The sequence below is a fragment of the Pristis pectinata genome, chromosome 6 (genome assembly GCF_009764475.1).
Source record: "Pristis pectinata isolate sPriPec2 chromosome 6, sPriPec2.1.pri, whole genome shotgun sequence".
Classification (NCBI taxonomy): domain Eukaryota; kingdom Metazoa; phylum Chordata; class Chondrichthyes; order Rhinopristiformes; family Pristidae; genus Pristis; species Pristis pectinata.
The window spans coordinates 4,134,015-4,157,187 of record NC_067410.1 but is presented as its reverse complement, the minus strand read 5'-3'; the positions used below and the strand labels follow the sequence as shown (position 1 = coordinate 4,157,187).

Sequence of the window (23,173 nt, the reverse complement as noted above, 5' to 3'; positions counted from 1 at the left end):
ACTGTCCACTCGATCTATGCCTCTTATCATCTTGTACACCTCTATCAAGTCACCTCTCATCCTCCTTCTCTCCAAAGAGAAAAGCCCGAGCTCACTCAACCTATCCTCATAATACATGCTCTCCAATCCAGGAAGCATCCTGGTAGATCTCTCCTGCACCATTTCTAAAGCTTCCACATCCTTCCTATAATGAGGCGACCAGAACTGAACACAATACTCCAAGTGTGGTCTAACCAGAGTCCTATAGAGCTGCAACATCACCTCGCGGCTCTTGAACTCAATACCCCAACTAATGAAGGCCAACACTCCATACGCCTTCTTAACAACCCTATCGACCTGCACAGCAACCTTTAAGAATCCATAGACATGGACCCCAAGATCCGTCTGTTCCTCCACACTGCTAAGAGTCCTGCCATTAACCTTGTATTCTGCCTTCAAATTCGACCTTCTCTGAGATAGTCTCTGAGGAGAGAGAAACATATTTAATGTTTCAGGTCGATGAAAAGTCATTGACCTGAAATGTTAACTCTGTTTCTTCATTGTCAGAAGCTGCCTGACCTGTTGAGTATTTCCGAAGTTTCCTGTTCCAAAGTCCTCTTGTTTGGAATGTAGAGTCAAGGAGTCATAGAGAGATACAGCATGGAAACAGGCCCTTTGGCCCATTGAGCCCATGGTGTTCATCAAGCATCTATTTTTACATTAATCCTACCCTAAACCATTTTATTCTCCCCATGTTCCCAACAACTCACCCCCAGATTCTACCTACTAGGGGCAATTTACAACCGCCAATTAACTTATCAACTTGCCCATTTTTGGGATGTGGGAGGAAACCGGAGCACCCGGAGGAAACCCACACAATCACAGGGAGAATGTGCTATCTCCACACACAGACAGCACTGGAGGTCAGGATCGAACCTGGATTACTGAAACTGTAAGGTAGCGGCTCTGTGAGCTGTGTCACAGTAGCTCTGACAGTTCAGCATGGATGTATCTGCCTAGTTTGGCACAGTCACAACAGCCCAGAAGGAGGCCCTTCAGCCCATGAGACTGCCCCGAGGTGAGATTAGACAGAACAGTGAGACCACATACTTGGCACTGTTAGCATCATGTTCTCACCAGCTGAGCTAAGCATCCAGTGGGTCACCGAGACCTCCGGTATGGGACGAACCCACAACCTTCTGGCCCAGAGTCAACACTGCAGATGCTAGTAGATTTTGCCCAGTTCTTGATCATTTATATGACAGGCAACAGACCATCATTTCAAGATTCAGTCAAGGAGCACAACACAGGTCCAAACTGTAATCCACTTGTCCACACAACTCAACTCGGAAGCTGCTCTTTTCAATAAAATCCCAGTTATTTCAGCCACTGACCTGTGACAGTAAAATCCACACATTGGTTTTCTTAAACCAAATCTGCAATTATGTGAGTTATTCAAATCCTACAGAGCGTTGGAGTCTGAGGGGTGACCTGACAGAAGTGTGTAAAATCATGAGAAGATAGTCTTTTTCCCAGGGTGGAAATGTCAAATACAAAAGGGCATAGGTTTAAGATGAGAGGGGGAAAGTTTAAAGGAGAATTATGAGGCAAGTTTTTTTGCGCAGAGAGTGGTGGGTGCCTGGAACGGGCTGCCAGGGGAGGTGGTGGAAGCTGATCTGATAGTGGCATTTAAGGGGCATTTTAGACAAGAACATGAACAGGCAGGGAATTGAGGGATACAGACCAAGTGCTGGCAGATGGGATTAATTTGGATTGGCATCATGGTTGGCACAGACATTGTGGGCCAAAGAGTCTGTTCCTGTGCTGTACTCTCCTATGTTCTGTATTTACTTAGATATGCTTGAATATTTTTAAGGGTTCTGCTCATATGAATGTTAATATCACCTGACAAATTAGCACCTCTAAAATACTGGAAAATAATTGGTAGTTCAAATTGTTAGTCAGACCTCCTAGCAAAGATCCAATAGAGAGGAATTGTGCCCAGCATTTGGCTTTTAAATTCAGGAACAGGACCCAAATTTCATAGTTTTATCAGCCAGCATATTTACCAGCCATGAATATTACATCCGACCCACATGTTACAAAAATTAACTAAATGAATTAGCTGTATAAAATTTTAGTTAGGCCTCACTTGGAGTATTGTGTACAGTTCTGGTTGCCCCCTTAGAGGGAGGATGTGGAGGCTTTGGAGAGGGTGCAGGAGAGGTTCACCAGGGTGCTGCCTGGATTAGAGGGTATGAGCTACAAGGAGAGGTTGAACAAACTTGGGTTGTTTTCTCTGGAGCATCGGAGGCTAGGGGAGACCTGATAAAAGTTTGTAAAATAATGAGAGGCATAGATCAGGTAGACAGTCAGAATCTTTTTCCCAGGGTGGAAATGTCAAATACTCGAGTACATGCATTTAAGGTGAGAGGGAGAAAGTTTAATGGAGGTGTGCAGGGCAAGCTTTTGAGAATGGGCTGCCAGGGGTGGTGGAGACAGATATGATAGTGGTGTTAAAGATGCTTTCAGATGCATGTGCAGGGAGTGGAGGGATATGAATAATATACGGTCAGAAAAGATTTAGTTTAAGTTGGCATCATGTCCAGCACAGATATGGTGGGCCGAAGGGCCTGTTCCTGTGCTGTACTGTTGTATGTTCCAGGAAGTATGAATCAAATTGCTTTTATTTATCCAGGGGTCATGAGCATTGCTGGAAAGGCAAACAGACACTGTCCATCCTCAACTGCTCTTGAAAAAGTGGTGGTGAGCACCTGCCTTGCTAGTTTAGTGGTGTGTTTTCCCATTTCATATGTAGTTAAGTTCAACCACAGTGCTGCCCGGTCTGGGGTCACATTTGGCCAGAACACCTACGGATCCCAGATTTTCTTCCTTTGCCATTCACGATCGAGCTGGGTTTTTACAACAGGCACTATTACTGAGACTAATTTTTCATTTCCAGTTTAATTACCACCTTAAAATCCCCAGCTGCCCCAAGTGGCCTTGAACTCAGATCTGCAGATCTTATCTAGGCATCTGATTTATCAATCATGGCGTTACTCTGCACATAATTTGGTTGCATTCCTTGATACTTGTTGGACCAGAAATGAAATATTCAAAGAAATAAACTGTTGGACTCTGGGGAAAAGAACAGATGAAGAGGACTAATTGGATAACTTTTCTGTAAAGCAAACAGACGCAATGGCCCAAATGTCTCCATAAGTGATGTGATTTTCTCCTCGGAGAGTAACAGTTGGAATTTCAGATGAGCTCAAATTTATGGAGTGTGGAAGGTGGGAGGCTGATCAGGGAGATCTTTGGATTAGTAGAAAGTGGAGATGCAGACAAATGAATGTGATGCCTGAATTATAATGAGGCCTTACTCTGAGAAACTCATGAGAGTGTTGAATTCAGGTCCCTCTCCAGAAGCTTGAGGACAAGGATCTAGAGAACCCTCTGGTGCAGCACTGAGGGAGTGGTGCATAGTCAGAGGTATTCTCTGTTAGGTAAGATTATAAGGGGCACAGATCATGCACACAGTCTTCTTCCCAAGGTTGGGGAATCAAGAACTAGAGGGCATAGGTGTTTAAGGTGGGAGGGGTAAAGTTTAACAGGAGACCCAAGAGACTGCAGATGCTGGAAATCTGGAGCAACACACAAACTGTGAGAGGAACTCAGCAGGTCAGGCAGCATCTGTGGAGGGAAATGGACAGTTAGCATTTCGGGTTGAGACCCTCCATCTGGTTTAATAGGAACCTGAGGGGCAAACTTTTCATCCAGAGGGTGGTTCATACGTTGGATAAGCTGCCAGAGGAAGTGATTGAGTGTATATTAACAACATTTAAAAGACATTTGGACAGGTTCATGGGTAGGAAAGGTTTGGAGGGATATGGGCCAAAGGCATGCAAATGGGACCAGCTTAGACGGGCATCTTGGTCGGCATGGATAAGTTGGGCCAAAGGGCCGGTTTCCGTGCTGTATAACTCTAAGATGTTAAACAGAAATCCTGACTGCTCTCTCAGGTGAAGAATCCATTGGGGTTTGGGTTATGATACTTTGAAGAACAATAGGGGAATCATCCTGGTAAATATTTATCTTTCACTCAACATTAATGGCCCAGATCTTCCACTGCCTGACCTCGCTGGTCACCTGCCATTGATTCATGCGATTATCTCGGCTGCCTTCTGCTGTGTGGCTGGCTACCCGCTGACAGAAGGGGCTCGGTGTAACCCAGGGTTCCAGGTGGCAGGCATGGCCTCCAGAATGGCTTTGACATCTGGTGAGGTCTTGCCCAGCTGTCAAAGCTGTCACTGAAGTTGAATGAACATGCACGTTTTTGTCACAACTCAGGCACTCTTAAAAAACAATAGAAAATAGTATTTACAAATACTGCCAAAAACGGTAAATTAACTGAATTAAACCCAGTAAGATGGTCCTCTCACCATTCAGTTAATGGGTTTCCCGTTGGTTTCAATAGTACTTACATGGGCTCAGCAAGCAGATTTTATGGAGAATAAGTGGAAGTGTACAATGGCCTGAAGATTCCCCTGGCACAGCACAGGTGTCCCAGAGTGACGCCATCCTGGAGGGCAAGGCTGTGCCCCAACCTGAGCTTAGGAGACCTGCCCCATTGTCCGGTGGGTTGTCATGTTGACGTTGATTGGAGTTCACTGTTTGCAAAATGGCTGCCCTGCGTGCTACATCACAGCAGTGATTAGACAGCTAAAGTAATTTGTTGCTTGGAGATACTTTGTGCATTCCTGAAAGAGATGAGAAGGGTGCAATGGAAATGCATGTCTTTTCTTAATCTGCAGATCATTGTGGGGGGGGGGGGATATTTGGGCAGTGCTGGACTTGTGGAGCAAGGTTTTGGGGGTGAGTTTTAATGGCAGGGTAAAACACAGCAATGAAGAGGTGAGCTGGGGTGGGTCGATGTGAAGGAGCAACCTCAAGGACATTAACAGAGAGGCATATCTTCCCACTGCCCTGAGATGCCACTGACTCTTGTTGGGTCATGTGGCTCTGTGCACTTCAAAGGACCATTGTCCAGCTCTGGGCCCAATGATGCTGTAGGATGTCTGAATGTGAAGGTTGCAAGAAAGCAGGGCCACACCAAGTACCCACTCAAGACTCCTCCTGTGGTTAACCCCTTTCCCCATTGCCATCCCAGCTGAGGTGCCGAAGCTGGAATTCTGGGAGCACTGAGGCACACTGGGAACCACAATGCCACCCAGCCTGATATGGGCTTACCCACCAGAGCTCATGGGAGACCAAACCTGGGACCTTGTAATCGGTAATTGGTTTATTATTTTCACGTGTACCGAGATACATAAGCCTTAAGGTAATTAGGACTTAAGGTCCTTGCATGGCATCAAGGTAGATCATTCCATACATAGCTACAAACAATCTGCTGGAGGAACTCAGCAGGTCGAGCAGCATCTGTGGGGGTAAATTAATTGTTGATGTTTCGGGTTAAAACCCTGCATCAGGACAATTCCTTTCCTCCCACAGATGCTGCTCGACCCATTGAGTTCCTCCAGCAGATTGTTGTTCCAGATCCCAGCATCTACAGTCTGTTGTGTTCTCATTCCATACATAGGCACGGTAGTGTAGCAGTTAGCGTAACGCTATTACAGCGCCAGCGACCTGGGTTCAATTCCGGCCACTGTCTGTAAGAAGTTTGTACATAAGGTAAGATATAAGATATCTTAGTCACAGTACATTGAAACACAAAGTGAAATGCATCTTTTGTTTAGAGTGTTCTGGGGGCAGCCCGCAAGTGTCGCCACGCTTCCGGTGCCAACATAGCACGCCCACAACTTCCTGACCTATACGTCTTTGGAATGTGGGAGGAAACCGGAGCACCCGGAAGAAACCCAGGCAGTCACGGAGAAAACGTACAAACTCCTTACAGACAACAGGGGAATTGAACGCAGATCGCTGGCGCTGTAACAGTGTCACGCTAACTGCTACACTACCATGCCTGCCTGTCTCTCCCTGTTCTTCCCGTGTCAGCATGGGTTTCCTCTGGGTGCTCCGGTTTCCTCCCACGTTCCAAAGATGTATAGGTTAGGAAGTTGTGGGCGTGCTATGTTGGCGTTGGAAGAGTGGTGACACTTGTGGGCTGCCCCAGAACACTCTACGCAAAAGATGCATTTCACTGTGTGTTTCGATGTGACTGATAAAGAAATCTTATCTTATCTTATCTAAGTACATCTTGGTAGTACAAAATGAAAAAGCTAGAGAGGGCACAGAAAAGGTTTATGAGGATGTTGCCAGGACTGGAGGGCTTGAGTTTTAAGGAGAGATAGGCTGGGACTGCTTTTCCTGGAGCTTAGGAGGCTGAGGGGGGCCTTACAGAGGTTTATAAAATTATGAAGGGCACAGATAGGGTAGATAGTCACAGTTTTTTTCCTAGGGTAGGGGAGTCGAAAACTAGAGCACATAAGGTGAGAGGGGAAAGATTTAAAGGGGACCTGAGGGACAAGTTTTTCACACAGAGGGTGGTGGGTAGATGGAACGAGCTGCCAGAGGAAGTGGTTCAGGAAGGGGTACAATTATGATATTTAAGAGATTTGGACAGGTGCATGGACAGGAAAAGTTTAGGGGGAGATGGGCCAAGTGCAATCAAATGGGACTAACACATTTGGGCAACTTGGTCAGCATGGACGAGTTGGGCCAAAGGGCCTGTGTCCGTGCTGTATAATTCAATGACAATCTGTAACCAGTTCAGAGACTGGGTATCCTTGTGGCAAGTGACTATCCACCTACCCAGGTGAGCACAGCTTTAACAACACTCAAAGCATTTGACAGCTCCTAGGTTAATGCACAACATTTGATTGGTATCCCTCCCTGACCCTGAATATTCCCTCCCTGCACCACCGATGCACCAGGGCTACAACATGCACTGCTCTTACTTGCCTGGTCTGTCTCACCAGCATCAACCAAACGTGTGACCTCTACCACCAAAGACAAGGGTACCAGGCTTGGGGAACTCCACCCCCTGCAGCTCCCACTGCCCCCCATCCACCCCTCACAAGGTTACAGACCATCGTGATTTGGAAATATATCACGCTCTCTGGAACACCTACCCAACCTGCAGGAGGACCAGAAAGCGGGCAGTGGTTCAAGAAGGCGGCTCACCACCACCTTCTCAAGGCCATTCAGCTATGGGTGATGTATTGGCTTTGTCAATGATGCCAAAAAATGAATTAAACATTACTGTTCCCTTAATCACTGCTCCCACATAAAATAGTATGGCTGGAAGGTTAATAAAGAAGGAACTTGATGAGACTGGGTGGACTCATCAAACTGATACAGAGCATTTCATTGCTGGAGGAAGAACAGGGGTTTAAGGTGGTCACTGGAACCTGGAGATCTGCAAGTTTGTGAATTTAAATGTAAGTTGGTAAATTGGTTTATTATTGTCATGTGTACCGAGGTACAGTGAAAAACTGTTTTGCATGCCATCCATACAGATCATTTCATTACAAGAGTGCATTGAGGTAGTACAAGGGAAAACAATAACAGAATGCAGAACAAAGTGTTACAGTTACAGAGGAAGTGCAGTGCAGGCAGACAATAAGGTGCAAGGCCATGGCAAGGTAGATCGTGAGATCAAGAGTCCATCTTATCGTATTAGGGGACCATTCAACAATGTTATAACAGCGGGATAGAAGCTGTCCTTGAGTCTGGTGGTACGTGCTTTCAGGCTTTTGTATCTTCTGCCTGATGGGAGGGGGAGAAGAGAGAATGTCTGGGTGGGAGGGGTCTTTGATTACAGAGGCAGTGAGAAGTGTAGACAGAGTCCATGGAGGGGAGGCTGGTTTCCATGATGCGCTGGGCTGTGTTCACGACTCTCTGCAGTTTCTTGCAGTCATGGGCAGAGCAGTTGCTGTACCAAGCTGAGATACATCTGGATAGGATGTTTTCTATGGTGCATCGATAAAAGTTGGGGAGGGTCAAAGGGGACATGCCGAATTTCTTTAGTCCCCCGAGGAAGTAGAGGCGCTGGAGAGCTTTCTTGGCTGTGGCATCTATGTGGTTGGACTAGGACAGACTATTGGTGATGTTCACTCTTAGGAACTTGAAACCTTCAACCCTCTCGACCTCAGCACCATTGATGTCGACAGGTGCATGTGCACTGCCCCTACTTCCTGAAGTCAACGACCTGCTCCTTTGTTTTGCCGTCTTGGAAGGGACCAGAGCTAATTTAACATAGCTATTAAATCTGGGATCCTTGACTTTATATATAGTGACATAGTTCACCAGATTAGAGATAAGTAAAGTACAGATAATGTCATAATCAGGAAACATAGGGAAGGCCAGAGGGAGAGTTTGATGTTGTAATGGCAGTAACAGCTATAGTGGATTAGAAATTAAATCCATTGGGAATGAATTAAAGATGAGAAGAACCAGATTACCTTTATAGGAATTAACAGCAGACCAGCTAATAGTGGAAACTGGAATATGTCGGGAAATATGTAAAATATGTTAAGGGCTTCAAATAGAGACACAAGAGATTCTGCAGTTGCTGGAATCTGGAGCAACACACACAAAATCCTGGAGGAACTCAACAGGTCAGGCAGCATCTATGGAGGGAAATGAACAGTCGACGTTTCGGGCTGAGACCCTTCATCTGGACTGGCAGTGTGCTGATCCTTATTGCAAGAGGATTTGAGTATAGGGCCACAACATAATGACTACGAAAGATTTGAACCGGCTCTAAAGATGGTTAGACCGGCCAGAAGAGAAACAGTAAGCAGTAGTTTTTTCCACAATGTGTGTAACATTCCTTTTTCACTCAGTATGTACAAAATCCAACCATATAGAGAAGGCATCTGGATCGAATCAGGGGAAATAAACCAGCCCACTTCAGTGAACATCCGGAAATGAGCAGTAGCAACATGTAAAGGTTTTAGACAAAGGTTGAGAAGGATGCCACACTCTGTTTCAGAAGGACATTCCCAGCCGATTGTTCAATCCAATTTAAGACATTCTTTGCCTCCTTACGCAGTTGGCCACGGGCAGAGTGAAGGTCAGCGCCTGAATGTGTCTAACTTCAGAATATATGTGCGTGACTGCCTGCAGCACATCGACATGATGAAGTACCGTTACCCAGACCTGAAGATTTTTCTGCTGGCACATTCCATGGTGAGTGACTTTGGAATAAAATGGAACGAACGTACACATTATCCTACTCTAACATATGTATCGGTAGCAAGAGAGTGGGTAAATTATCTCCCCGAAGGTTATCTCAGGAGGGCTGTGCATCGTGCCCAGTAATGTATTGTGTTCATGCTCCCTCCCTGCATCTTTTCCCCACTTGTCCTCCCTCTCCAACCAACCATAAATGGCCAGAATCCATTTTCCGACAGATCATTCCCGATTTTTTTACCTCGACTTTCCTTGCTGCTTCCCACCCCATCCCAATCCCCTCCCTCCCCAGTGTTAACCTGTTTGGAACTGGTTTATAGATGTTTTCCCAAATTTCTCTTCTGCTTGCATTTAAGGTGAGAGGGGGTAGGTTCAGAACAGACGTGAGGGGTACGTTTTTTTACTGAGAGAGTGGTGGATGCCAGGAATGCGTTGCCTGATAGGGTGCTGGTGGCAAATTAATTGGGGGCTTTTAAGAGGGGCTTGGATGGGCGCATGAATGAGAGGAAAATGGAGGGATCTGGGCAATCTGTAGGTAGGAGAGAATAGCCATGTTGGCACAACATTGTGGGCCGAAGGGCCTGTTCTGTGCTGTACTGTTCTATGATCTATGTTCTATATTCTATGTACTTCCTGATGGGTTTCAATCACTTCTCTGCAAAGCACTGTGAATTAGAATCATACAGCACAGAAGAAAGGCCCTTCAGCCCATCATGTCTGTGCCAACCCACACCCTATCTATACTAATCCCATTTACCAGCACTTGGTCTGTAGCCTGCGATGCCTTGGGATGTTCATTACACTGACTCTTCAACTCTTCTATCCCTATTGAGACACTTGAGGATGTAACCTGCGCTGATGCTCTCAGCAAGTACTGAGGGAGTGCTTCACTGCTGGAGGTGCATACTCTGGGTGATCTACCAAGCAAAGGGCTTGGGTGGATTAATAGGTCCCAGGGCACTATTTGAAGAGGAGGGAAGTTCTCCCTGGTGTCTGGCAGCTAACAAATTCTTTCAGTACCCTTTGTTGGATCTTGTGTGCGATGATTGGCAGCAGCAACTCTTCTCACGTAGGCCATCATTGCCTTTAAGATACTTTGGAACGCCATGGTGTTGTTACAGGTTCTGTGGACAATAGGTTGATTTGTTTCTTCCATGTTGGACAACTTACAAGGCATAGACTGCTCTTTGGTCAAGCATTTGAGGGTTTAGGACTTTTGGGGAGATGCTCATTGGTGAAGTGGAGGCAGGCTGAGCCAATGGGCAACATAAAGGGGGAAGGTGAGGGGCAGGGTGAGAAAGCGAGGGGTGGGCTGTGAAAGCTGTGCGTGCAGGAACGGGACAGTGAACGGTATAGACTGGGTCTCTGTTCCAAAATAGCAAAGAGCTGCACCAGTCGATGCAATTCCTCTCTTCCCACAGTCATGTTCCATCTTCTCCTGAAGTTTGTGCCTGAACATTAATGGGGCCAGAGGTCATGGATTGTGGGTACCAGGTAACACGGGCTGCCCAACATCATAGGCACCATTGCACTGCCACTGTGAACCTATGTCCAGGGACTGTTTACATAGAGCATAGAACAGTAGAGCACAGGAACAGGCCCTTCAGCCCACAATATTGCCAAACTTATTGGTATTGGTATTGGTCTATTATTGTCGCTTGTACCGAGGTACAGTGAAAAACTTGTCTTGCATATCGATCGTACAGGTCAATTCATTACACAGTGCAGTTACACTGGGTTAGTACAGAGTGCACTGAGTTGGTACAGAGTGCATTGAGGTAGTACAGGTAAAAACAATAATAGTACAGCATTGAGTACAGCAAACTAACTAAATTAGTAATCAAATGCCCAACTTCACTCATCCCTTCTGCCTACACAAGGTCCATATCCCTCCGTTCTCTGCACATCCATGTGCCTGTCTAAGAGCCTCTTGAACGCCTCTATCGTACCTGCCTCCACCACCACCCCCGGCAGCGCATTCCAGGCACCCACCACTCTCTGTGTAAAGCACTTGCTCCACACATCTCCTTTGAATTTACCCCCTCTCACCTTAAATGCATGCCCTCTGGTATTAGACATTTCAACCCTGGGGAAAAGATACTGGCTGTCTACTCTATCTATGCCTCTCATAATTTTATAAACTTCTATCAGGTCACCCCTCAGCCTCCACCACTCCAGAGAAAACAACCCAAGTTTGCCCAACCTCTCCTTATAGCACATGCCCTCTAATCCAAGCAATATCCTGGTGGGACCTGTACAGAGAGGACGGGTTACACCCGAACCAGAAGGGGGCCAATATCCTTGCGGCTAGGTTTGCCAGGGTGGTTCGGGAGGGTTTAAACTAATTTGTGAGGGGGAAGGGAACCGGAGGAGTAGGTCAGAGGAAGAATGGGATGGGGAAAAGTCAGATCTAACAGGTAGAGAGGCTTTGGGGAAGGAGAAGCAGAATACAGGCTATAAAAGTAGTAAGGTCGATGGACTGAAGTGTGTTTACTTAAATGCAAGAAGCGTTAGGAATAAGGGAGATGAACTGAAGGCTTGGATAAGTATGGGGGACTATGATATTGTGGCTATTACTGAGACGTGGCTGACGTCAGGGCAGGAGTGGATATTGAATATTCCTGGTTTTCGGTGTTTTAAGAGGGACAGGGAAGGGGGGAGAAGAGAAGGAGGAGTGGCGATACTGGTCAGGGACACTGTTACGGCTGTGGAAAGGATGGATGTTGTAGAAGGATCATCTCTAGAGCCCATATGGGTGGAAGTAAGGAACAAGAAAAGAGCAGTTAGTCTACTAGGAGTATTCTATAGGCCCCCCGGTAGCAGTAGGGATACTGAGGAGCAGATTGGGAGACAGTGTTTGGAGAGAAGCAAAAATAACAGGGTTGTTATAATGGGAGACTTCAACTTCCCAAATATAGACTGGAACCTGCTTAGTGCCAAAGGTTTAGATGGGATGGAATTTGTTAAATGTGTCCAGGAGGGATTCCTGACGCAGTATGTCGACAGGCCGACCAGACGGAATGCCATGTTAGATCTAGTTTTAGGAAATGAACCGGGACAGGTGAAGGATCTATTGGTGGGTGAGCATTTGGGGGACAGTGATCATTGCTCCATAACCTTTAAAATTGTCATGGACAGGGACAGGTGCAGAGAGGACAAGAAGATATATAATTGGGGAAGGGTGAACTGTGAGGCTATAAGGGATAACTTGGGAGTGTAAATTGGGATGTCCTTTTTGAAGGGAAATGTACCATGGAGATGTGGTCGATGTTCAGGGATCTTATGCAGGACGTTAGGGATAAATATGTCCCGGTGAGGCAGAGAAGGAATGGCAGGGTGAAGGAACCGTGGGTGACGAGAGAGGTGGAACGACTAGTTAGGGAGAAGAAGGCAGCATACATAAGGTATAAGCAGCAAGGTTCAGACAGGGCCCGTGAGGAATATAGAGTAGCGAGGAAGGAACTTAAGAAAAGGCTGAGGAGAGCTAGAAGGGGACATGAAAAGGTGTTGGCTAGTAGGGTTAAGGAAAATCCCAAGGCCTTTTTCATGTACGTGAAGGGTAGGAGGATGGTTAGGGTAAAGGTAGGTCCGATTAAAGACAAAGGTGGGAGAATGTGCCTGGAGGCGGCAGAAGTGGGAGAAGTTCTCAATGAGTACTTCTCTTCGGTATTCACCAGGGAGAGGGGTCTTGATGACGTGGATGGGAGTGCTGGTAGGGGTAATGTTCTCGAGGTTGTAGATATCAAGAGAGAGGATGTGTTGAAGTTGTTAAATAATATCAAGACAAATAAATCTCTGGGGCCTGACGAGATTTTCCCCAGGCTGCTTCGAGAGGTGAGGGAGGAGATTGTTGAACCGCTGGTAAGGATCTTTGAGTCCTCGTTGTCCATGGGGATGGTGCCGGAGGATTGGAGGGTGGCGAATGTTGTCCCCTTGTTCAAAAAAGGTAGTAGGGATGGTCCAGGGAATTACAGACTGGTGAGTCTCACGTCTGTGGTGGGTAAGCTGTTAGAAAGGATTCTAAAAGATAGGATCTATGAACACCTAGAGAATCATGGACTGATTAGGGACAGCCAGCATGGCTTTGTGAAGGGAAGATCTTGCCTCACAAACCTGATAGAGTTCTTTGAGGAGGTGACAAGGAAGATTGATGAGGGTAGTGCGGTGGATGTGTTCTATATAGATTTTAGTAAGGCGTTTGATAAAGTTCCTCATGGTAGGCTTCTTCAGAAGGTCAGAGGCCAAGGGATCCAGGGAAGCTTGGCTGTGTGGATTAGGAATTGGCTTGCCTGTAGAAAGCAGAGGGTTGTGGTGGAGGGAGTGCCCTCGGATTGGAAGGCAGTGACTAGTGGTGTCCCGCAGGGATCGGTTCTGGGACCTCTACTTTTTGTGATATTTATAGATGACTTAGATGAGGGGGTGTAAGGCTGGGTTAGTAAGTTTGCGGACGACACTAAGATAGGCGGTGTTGTGGATAGTGTGGAGGGCTGTCGGAGCTTACAGAGGGATATTGATAGGATACAGAGCTGGGCTGACAAGTGGCAGATGGAGTTCAATCCGGAGAAGTGTTAGGTGGTACACTTTGGAAGGACAAACTCCAGGGCAGAGTACAGGGTAAACGGCAAGGTACTTGGCAGTGTAGAGGAGCAGAGGGATCTGGGGGTTCATATTCACAGTTCATTGAAAGTTGCCTCACAGGTGGATAGAGCAGTTAAGAAGGCCTATGGGATGTTAGCTTTCATAAATTGTGGGATTGAGTTTAAGAGCCGCGAAGTGATGATGCAGCTTTACAAAACTCTAGTTAGACCACACTTAGAGTACTGTGTTCAGTTCTGGTCGCCGCATTATAGGAAGGATGTGGAGGCGTTGGAGAGGGTGCAGAGGAGATTTATCAGGATGCTGCCTGGATTAGAGCGTATGGAATATGAGGAGAGGCTTAAGGTGCTAGGGCTTTATTCACTGGAAAGGAGGAGGATGAGAGGAGACCTGATAGAGGTATATAAAATATTGAGAGGAATAGATAGAGTAGACAGTCAGCGCCTCCTTCCCAGGGCACCAATGCTCAAGACAAGAGGGCATGGCTTTAAGGTTACGGGTGGGGGGTTCAGAGGAGATGTCGGGGGGAGGTTTTTCACCCAGAGAGTGGTTGGTGCATGGAATGCACTGCCTGGGGTGGTGGTGGAGGCAGATACATTGGACAGGTTCAAGAGTTTGTTGGATAGGCACATGGAGGGATGTGAGATAGAGGGATATGCGGGAGGAAAGGGTTAGATAGTGTGAGGGTGGTTTGATGACGGCACAACATGGTGGGCCGAAGGGCCTGCTTTGTGCTGTATGATTCTATGGTAATATCCTGGTGAACCTCTTCTGCACCCTCTCCAAAGCCTCCACATCCTTCCTGTAATGGGGTGACTAGAGTTGAATGTTGGATTGATCCTGAGCAGGTGGAGGGAAGGAAGAGGAAGGTGGAGAAGAGGCTATTTCTCCATCCATACACTCCACCCCCCCCACCACCCCCCCACTTTCCTTCCAGCACATCTTCATTCCAGAACCAAGGTCACTGTGGCCATGGCAACATCCCAAACAACACTGGGCACTACATGCCGTCTGGAGGCGCACTCAAGGTCAAACCTGGAGCCTTTCCTGCTGTGCACAGTTCCCTGTCCAGTGGGCTGAGAGAATGGAGTCAAACAACATAGAACAGTACAGCACAGGAACAGGCCCTTTGGCCCATCATGCCTGCACTGACCATGATGTCAATCTGCCTGCATGTGGTCTATGTAGAACATAGAACATAGAACATTACAGCACAGTACAGGCCCTTTGGCCCACTGTGTTGTACTGACATTTTATCCTGCTCTAAGATCTAGCTAACCCTCCTCTCCCACATGGAAAGTCAGTCTTCTTCCATCCCCTGCCTGTTCATGTGTCTGTCTAAATGCCTCTTAAATGTTGCTATCGAATCTGCTTCCACCACCACCCCTGGCAGCCTGTTCCAGGCACCCACCGCTCTCTGTGTAAAGATTTTACCTCATAACTTTCCTTTAAACTTTCCCCCTCTCACCTAAAACCTATGCCTTCTAGTATTTGACATTTCCACCCTGGGAAAATGACTCTGACTGCCCTATCTATGCCTCTCATGGTTTTATATACACCTATCACATTTGCATCTTTATTTGCTTCAAAGCTGTGTTGCATTCCCATCATAAACCATACTGGTGGCTCGACCACTACATGTGCGTTCCAAAGCATTAATTACCATACATCGCAGCTAATTAGATATCAGAAGGCAGCTTGCAGCAGTGACATTGAAATTATTTGTTAATCCAGTTTCCTGGATCATGCAGATATTTCAGCCAAGTCCTGATGTTTGGGGTGCTGAGGACGTCTCTGCTATTAGCCTGTGACTTTTCTGGTGCTGACCGTGCATTCAGTTAACAGCCAGATCTCCTGGGGAGATGCTGCTTAATGATTAATTTATCTTCTCATTAACCTTTGAGCCGCAGAGCAAACGCAGAAAGCAGCATTAACAGACCTGGAGCGGACATGAGGCACAGAATGTCGTCTGTTCTTTTTCCCTGCCCACCCCACTCCAGTGCAGGCAAGTTGGTATCACGGTCGGCACAGACACGTTGGGCTGAAGGGCCTGTTCCTGTGCTGTACGTTCTCTCAGCCCACTGAACAGGGAGCTGTGCACAGCAGGAAAGATTCCCAGTTTGATCTTTACAGTATCGCCAGTTGGTGTACAGTGCCCAGTTTGGGAGGGAATCTGATATCTGATTTGCCCAATGTGTCAACAAGCACAGGAGGATCCCAGGTGTGAGCTCCATTTGGTGGTGGGTCAACTAATGGATGGTGGAAAATGGGGGTTGTGAGTAGGCGTCGACCTGGGATGGTTACCTAACACTAGTAATGTGACGTTTCTGTACTTCCGCAGCTGTCTAGGTGAGTCTTATGAGAGGCATCTTCATGTTCCAATACTTATCTTTCAAACAATGGTGCTATAAAATATTATCTGCTTGTTATCTCATTACTGTTATAGAGTCATAAAGTGAGACAGTATAGAAACAAGCACTGAGGCTGAATGAATCTGTGTTGACCATCAACCACCCATTTACACTTTTTCTACATTAATCCCATTTTGTTCACCTCTCATTCTCTTCGACTCCACCCCACCCCCCGCCCCCGAGATTCTACCCCTCGCCCACACACTTCGGTCAACATACAGCGGCCAATTAACCCACTGACCCGCACGTCGTTGGGATGAGGGAGGAAACCGGAGCAGCCGGGGGAAACCCACGTGGTCGCAGGGAGAACGTGCAAACTCCACAAAGGCAGCGCCTGAAGTCAGGAAGTCAGGATTGAACCCGGGTCACTGTAGCTGTGGGGCAGCTGTCACTGGGAGCTTTCTGTGCACATGTTGTTTGTGCAGGGGCTAATAGGAACGGGGAGTAACTGCTGACATTGCAAGTGACATCACATCCTGTGAACAAATAAATAAACAAATTAATTCACAGCCAGCACTTTGAGTTCATCCTGAAGTTAAGAAACTAAAAAGCAGTGTGCTGATCTTGCAGACACAAGAGACCGCAGATGCTGAAATCTGGAGCCACATTCAAAATGCTGGAGGAACTCAGCGGGTCGGGCAGCATCTGTGGAGGGAAATGGACAGTCAACGTTTGGGGTCGAGACCCTTCATCGGGACTGGCAGTGTGCTGATCTTTATTGCAAGAGGATTTGAGTATAGGGTGATAACATCTTACTGCAATTAGACAGAACTCTGACAGGACTGCACTTGGAGTATTGGGTATGGGTCTGGTCTTCCTACCTAGAAAAAGATGCATGTAATGGAGGGAGGGAAATTGAAGGTTCTTGGGACACGGTTTAAGGAGGTGTGTCCCATGTGGAGAGGTTTAGCAGACAGGGTTATCTTCCCTGATGTTAAGGAAAATGAGAGCTAATCTCATAAAATCCTTACGGAGCTTAGCAGATAGATTTGGGGCTGATGTTTCCCCGCTTGTGATGTCCAGGACCAGAAGCCATTGTCTCAGAAAAAGGGGGTGAGTCGTTCAAGTCAGGGATGAGGAGACAAAACAATCTGCTGGAGGAACTCAGTGGGTCAAGCAGCATCTGTGGGGGGAAAGGAGTTGTTGGCGTTTCGGGTTGGACCTGATGCAGGGTCTCGACCAGCAATGCTGACAGTTTCTTTCCCCCCCCACAGATGCTGCTCGACGCGCTGAGTTTCTCCAGCAGGTTGTGTGTTGCTCCAGATTCCAGCATCTGCAGCCTCGTGTGTCTCCAGGGAAGAGAAGAATTTTTTTCACCCAGAGAATTGTGAATGAATCTTTGGAGGGCTGTGAGGTTGAGGCGATAAGTATATCTGAGACAGTGATTGACGGAGGTTTGACTGGAACATTGAAGCCCATCTTGTTGGGCTTTCTATGTATCGGCTAAAAAATTCTCCTGAATGCAGTAGAACATAGAACAAAGAACAGTACAGCACAGGAACAGGCCTTTCGGCCCACAATGTCTGTGCCAACCATGATACCAATCTAAACCAATCCCATCTGCCTGCACATGGTCTATATCCCTCCATTCCCTGCCTGTTCGTGTGTTTGTCTAAACACATCTTGAACATTGCTGTCGTATCTGTTTACACCAATTCCCCTGGCAACGCATTCCAGGCACCTACCACTCTCTGTGTGTATAAAAATACTTTGTAAATCTTCCTTAAACTTTCCCCCTCTCACTTTAAAGGTATGCCTTCTAGTGTTTGACCTTTCCATCCTATCCACCCTATCTATGCCCCTCATAATTTTATAAATTTCTATCAGGTCTCCCCTCAGCCTCCGATGCTCCAGAGGAAACAATCCAAGTTTATCCAATCTTTCCTTATAGATAATGCAATCCAATCCTGGAAACATCTTCCGCACCCTCGTCAAAGCCCCCACATCCTTTCCATATTTGAGTGACCAGAACTGCACACAATATGGACTAACCAAACCTTTATACAGCTGCAACATGACTTCCCAAGTTTTATACTCAGTGCCGCAACCGATGAAGGGAAGCATTCCTTACACCTTCTTTCCCACCCTAGCCACATGTGTTGCCACTTTCAGGGAGCTATGGAATTGCAGTCCAACATCCCTCTGGACATCAATGCCCCAAAGGGTCCTGCCATTTACTGTCTACTTTCCTCTTCTACACCCTCTCCAAAGCCTCCACATCGTTTCTGTAATGTAGTGACCAGAATGTTAAGGAGATCCAAGGGATATAAGAGTCATATAGGAAAGGGTGCTGAGGTAAACGATCAGCCATGATCTTATTGAATGGCAGAAGAGGTGCAAGGGACCAGATGGACTAATTCCGCTTCCGTTTCTTCTTTTGAAAGAGGCTATGGCAATGCAATTACCACTGGGATGTGATTAAAGTGATGCATTTGAAGACCCTGTCCTGTGCACTATTCCTGCCAATGTCCCTGCCTGGGAAGGGGGAGGTGGGTCACATCGAGCTCAGACCCCTCAGATAAAAGACTGCAAATCCAGTATTTATTCACTCATGGGATGCGGATGTCACTGATGTTTATCATCCATCCCTAATTGACTTTGAACTGAGGAGATAAGAATTAAGAGCCAACCCACCTTGCTGGGTCACAAGATAAGAAAAGATTTCTTTATTAGTCACATGTACATCAAAACACACAGTGAAATGCATCTTTTTGCGTATAGTGTTCTGGGGTCAGCCCGCAAGTGTCACATCTTGGCCAGGTGGGCAGATCTCCTTACCTTATGGACATTAGTGAACCAGATGGGGTTTTAATGACAATCCAGTGGTTTTCTCTTTATATTACCAACACTAACTTCAAAAAAAAATCCTGATTTATTTAAATTTGAATTTAAGTTCCCAGCTACTATGGTGGAATTCAGACTTAGCGTCTCATAGAATCATAGAACAGTACAGCACAATACAGGCCTTCGGCCCACAATGTTGTGCCGACATTTAAACCTCGCCTAAGGCTATCTAGCCCCTTCCCCCCACATATCCTCCTATTTTAAATTCCTCCATATGCTTATCTAGCAATCTCTTGAATTTGACCAACGTACCTGCCTCCACCACCGTCCCAGACAACGCATTCCATGCCCCACCACTCTCTGGGTAAAAAACCTCCCTCTGATATCTCCCTTGAACTTCCCACCCATTACTTTAACGCCATGCCCTCGGATGTCTCGGGATCAATGGTCGCAGAACTATGGCAGTTATCCAGTAACTTAACCTGTACACTAAAGGCAGGATGTAATCGACAGGCTGGTGTGCTGTGTGGCATGCCCAATTCATTTATTTTACACAGTAACATTTAGTCTGCAGGGAGGTAAGTGGGGGTGGTGCTGTGTGAAGAAGGGAAAAGAAAATCAAGATAAAACTACACAAAGCAGGCTCAACAGGGCTCCTAATTACGGCAGGATGAAGTTGGATAGACGCAGTGGGGGCAAGAGGTGGAGAGAGATCAAGTTCCTCTGGACGGACGGGTTTTATTCCCAGGTTACATTTGCTCATGCTGATTTTAATTCACATGCAAGCACAGAGTGTTAATTGTATTTTTTTATTCCAGCTGATGCTGACTTTATATTTTTAAGTTCATCAAGACGTGAGCTGTTGATTCTGTGAAGGGAAGATGGTATCTGTCATTCTCAGGGCAGGGGTAGCGCAGGTCAAGCACAGTGGAGCTCATTTTACACAATTCAATTAAATACTCCCAAGGCAGGACAGCACGGGTTAGATGCAGAGAAAAGCTCCCTCTATGCTATCCAATTAAGTACTCCGAGGGCAGGAACACAGGTTAGGCATAGAGAAAAGCACTCTCCACTGTATCTCATTAAACACTTGCAGGTCAGGAACAGCACGGGTTGGATGCAGAGTAAAGCTCCGTCTATGCCGACCAATTAAACACTGATTGTTCGATGCAGATCACCTGCTGTTTCTGTGACCAATATTCAATGGAGCTTGAGAGGTTGCAGCCCCTCTTTGACTACCTGAAGGCACAGCTCCACAAGTTCTGGTTGTACTTCAGCCCCACATTTCTGACCCCTGGCCATCTGGTGAGGAGGGAGGGGTGTGGGAATGGGGACAGGTCAGTCAGCATGCTCCTGGGCTTGGCCAAGGTGGCCGTTCACAGGTCCAGGAAGCAGGCCATTGAGGGGTCTGAGTGAGCAAGAGTGTTCTTGGCAAAGAGGGATTCACCAGACTGATGGGTTTGTCATAGGAGAACGTGAGGAGACTAGGACTTTATTCTTTAGAATTTGAATGGTGGGAGATCTCATCGAAACATACAAAATTGAACAGGAGATTAGCCAAGCATGATTTTCCCTTTACAAACCTATGTTGACTCTGCTTAGTCCTATTATTCTTTTCAAGGTGTTATATTATTACAGCCTTCATCACAGATTGTGACAACTCTTCTTTGAACAGGTCAGAAGAGGTTGCTACTAAAATTTTGGTTTCACTTCAGCCCAACGTTCCTGGACTTTGTGCAAAGAAAGGGGTGGGATTGCTCTGGTTGAGGGACTTTCTCCTTGGGCTTTTCCTGCCCCTGGCCAAAGTGGCCACTTATGGGACCAGGCAGAGGACTGTTGGGTGGTTCACACATCCTGAATCTCCTGCCCCACTCCTGAGGGTCCACTTGGAACACAGAAAAGTACAGCACAGGAACAGGCCCTTCAGCCCACAATGTTGTGCTGAACTAGTTAAACCAGTAATTAAATGCCTAACTAAACTAATCCCTTCTGCCTACACATGGTCCATATCCCTCCATCCTCTGCACATTCATGTGCCTATCTAAGAGCCTCTTAAATGGTATGGTATGGCACGGTAGCGTAGCGGTTAGCGTAACGCTATTACAGCGCCAGCGATCAGGGTTCGATTCCCGTCGCTGTCTGTAAGGAGTTTGTACGTTCTCCCCATGTCTGCGTGGGTTTCCTCTGGGTGCTCTGGTTTCCTCTCACATTGCAAAGACGTACGGGTAGGTTAATTTGGGTTTAAAATGGGCGGCGCAGACTCGTTGGGCCGGAAGGGTCTGTTACCACGCTGTAAATAAAACTTTAAAAAAATGTCTCTATCGTATCTGCCTCCACCACCACCCCTGGCAGCGCATTCCAGGCACACACCACCATCTGTGTTAAAAAAAAACCTGCCCCACACATCTCCTTTGGATTTACCCCCCCACCCACGTTAAATGCATGCCCTCGGTGCCCCTGGAGACAGAGTACGCGACGTTCCTTGGTATGGTTGGAACCTTCTGCAACCGGTGGGCACTGCAGGGACAGGAATGCTTTATAAATGGAGAGGATAGCATTTCAAACTTTTTTTATCATTGTTCGTTGATTTAAATAAATGTAATTTAGCATAAGCAAAACAGATTAAATAAAAGGGAGGTATGCAACAAAAAGACCAAAAATAAAGGCAGATTAAAGGCAGAGTTAAGCCCTCCCCCACACCTTTCCATTATATCCCATGGCATGGCAGATTCCCTATCCTTAAAAATATTAGGTACACAGACTGTTGTTTACATTAATCCAATGATTTCACACTCACCATCATTCATACCAGCTTTTCAATGCCAAGTTTATTTAAATAACTGAATCCAGATTTCACAGTGGCCCCGATGTAATTTGAATTTACATCACCAGATTATTCGTCCTGTAATATGATCACTGAGCTACATGTTCCTATCTCACAATATCACCTCTTGGGTCGCTGGCTGCCTCTGATGTTGGTGGGAGGGAGCTAAAGAAATTAAACTGGAAGATTAAACTCAAAGGGAAATATTCAGATGGAATGCTGATGTTTGCAGGGTGCTACACACCTGCCTTCGAGCATGCACATAGAACTTTCTTTATTCAGATTTTGGAATCTATGCATTGGCAACATAGAACATAGAACAGGACAGCACAGAACAGGCCCTTCAGCCCACAATGTTGTGCCAACATAGCTAATCCCTCCTACCTACAGAATGCCCAGATCCCTCTATTTTCCTCTCATTCATGTGCCCATCCAAGCCCCTCTTAAAAGCCCCCAATGAAATTGCCTCCACCACCCTATCAGGCAACGCATTCCAGGCATCCACCACTCTCTGAGTAAAAAATGTACCCCTGACATCTGTCCTGAACCTGCCCCCTCTCGCCTTAAGTGCATGCCCTCTGGTATTGGATCACTCAATAATGGGAGAAAGATATTGCTTGTCCACCCTATCTATGCCCCTCATAATTTTATACACTTCCAACAGATCACCCCTCAGCCTCTGCTGCTCCAGAGAAAAGAGCCCAAGCTTGTCCAGCCTCTCCTGATAGCACATGCCCTCTAATCCAGGCAGCATCCTAGTAAAACTCTGCACCCTCTCTAAAGCTTCAACATCCTTCCTATAGTGAGGTGACAGGAATTGCAGGCAATACTCTAAATGTGGCCAAACCAGAGTTCTATAGAGATGCATCACAACTTCTTGACTCCTATACTCAATACCCCGATTAATAAATGCAAGCATTCCATAAGCCTTCTTAACCACCCTATCTACCTGTGTAGCCACTTTCAATGAGTCATGGACTTACACCCCAAGGTCTCTCTGCTCTTCAACACTGTTAAGGGTCTTGCCCTTAAGGGTGTACTGCCTCTTGACATTAGTGTTTATTGCTCATCCCTGCTTCCCTTTGAGAAGGTACAGGTGAACAGCGATGAAAGACCCATGATATCTTTCCAAGATAGGGTTGAGTGCATTTCTGGTCGCCCCATTACAGGAAGGAGGTGGAGGCTTTAGAAAGGTTATGGAAGAGGTTGAGAGAATGCTGTCTGGATTAGAGGGTATGAGCTGTAAGGAGAGGTTTGAAAAACTTGGGTTGTTTTCTCTGGAGTGTCAGACACTGAGGGGAGACCTGATAGAAGTTTATAAAATTATGAGAGGCATAGATAGGGTGGACACTCAGAATCTTTTTCTCAGGGTGGAAATGTCAAATACTAGAGGACATGCATTTAATGTGAGAGGGGCAAAGTT

At 46.5% G+C, this 23,173-nt stretch overlaps 1 protein-coding gene across 5 annotated transcripts in view; it reads left to right on the top strand.

Moving 5' to 3' along the window:
* mgll (monoglyceride lipase) overlaps positions 1-23,173 on the top strand; it is an 83,875-nt gene that overhangs the window by 32,424 nt on the left and 28,278 nt on the right. For all 5 annotated transcript variants that reach the window (XM_052018086.1, XM_052018085.1, XM_052018084.1 and 2 more), the window contains one exon: positions 8,996-9,132. In XM_052018086.1, the coding sequence (XP_051874046.1) occupies positions 8,996-9,132 (137 nt within the window). The remainder of the gene's footprint in view (positions 1-8,995; positions 9,133-23,173) is intronic.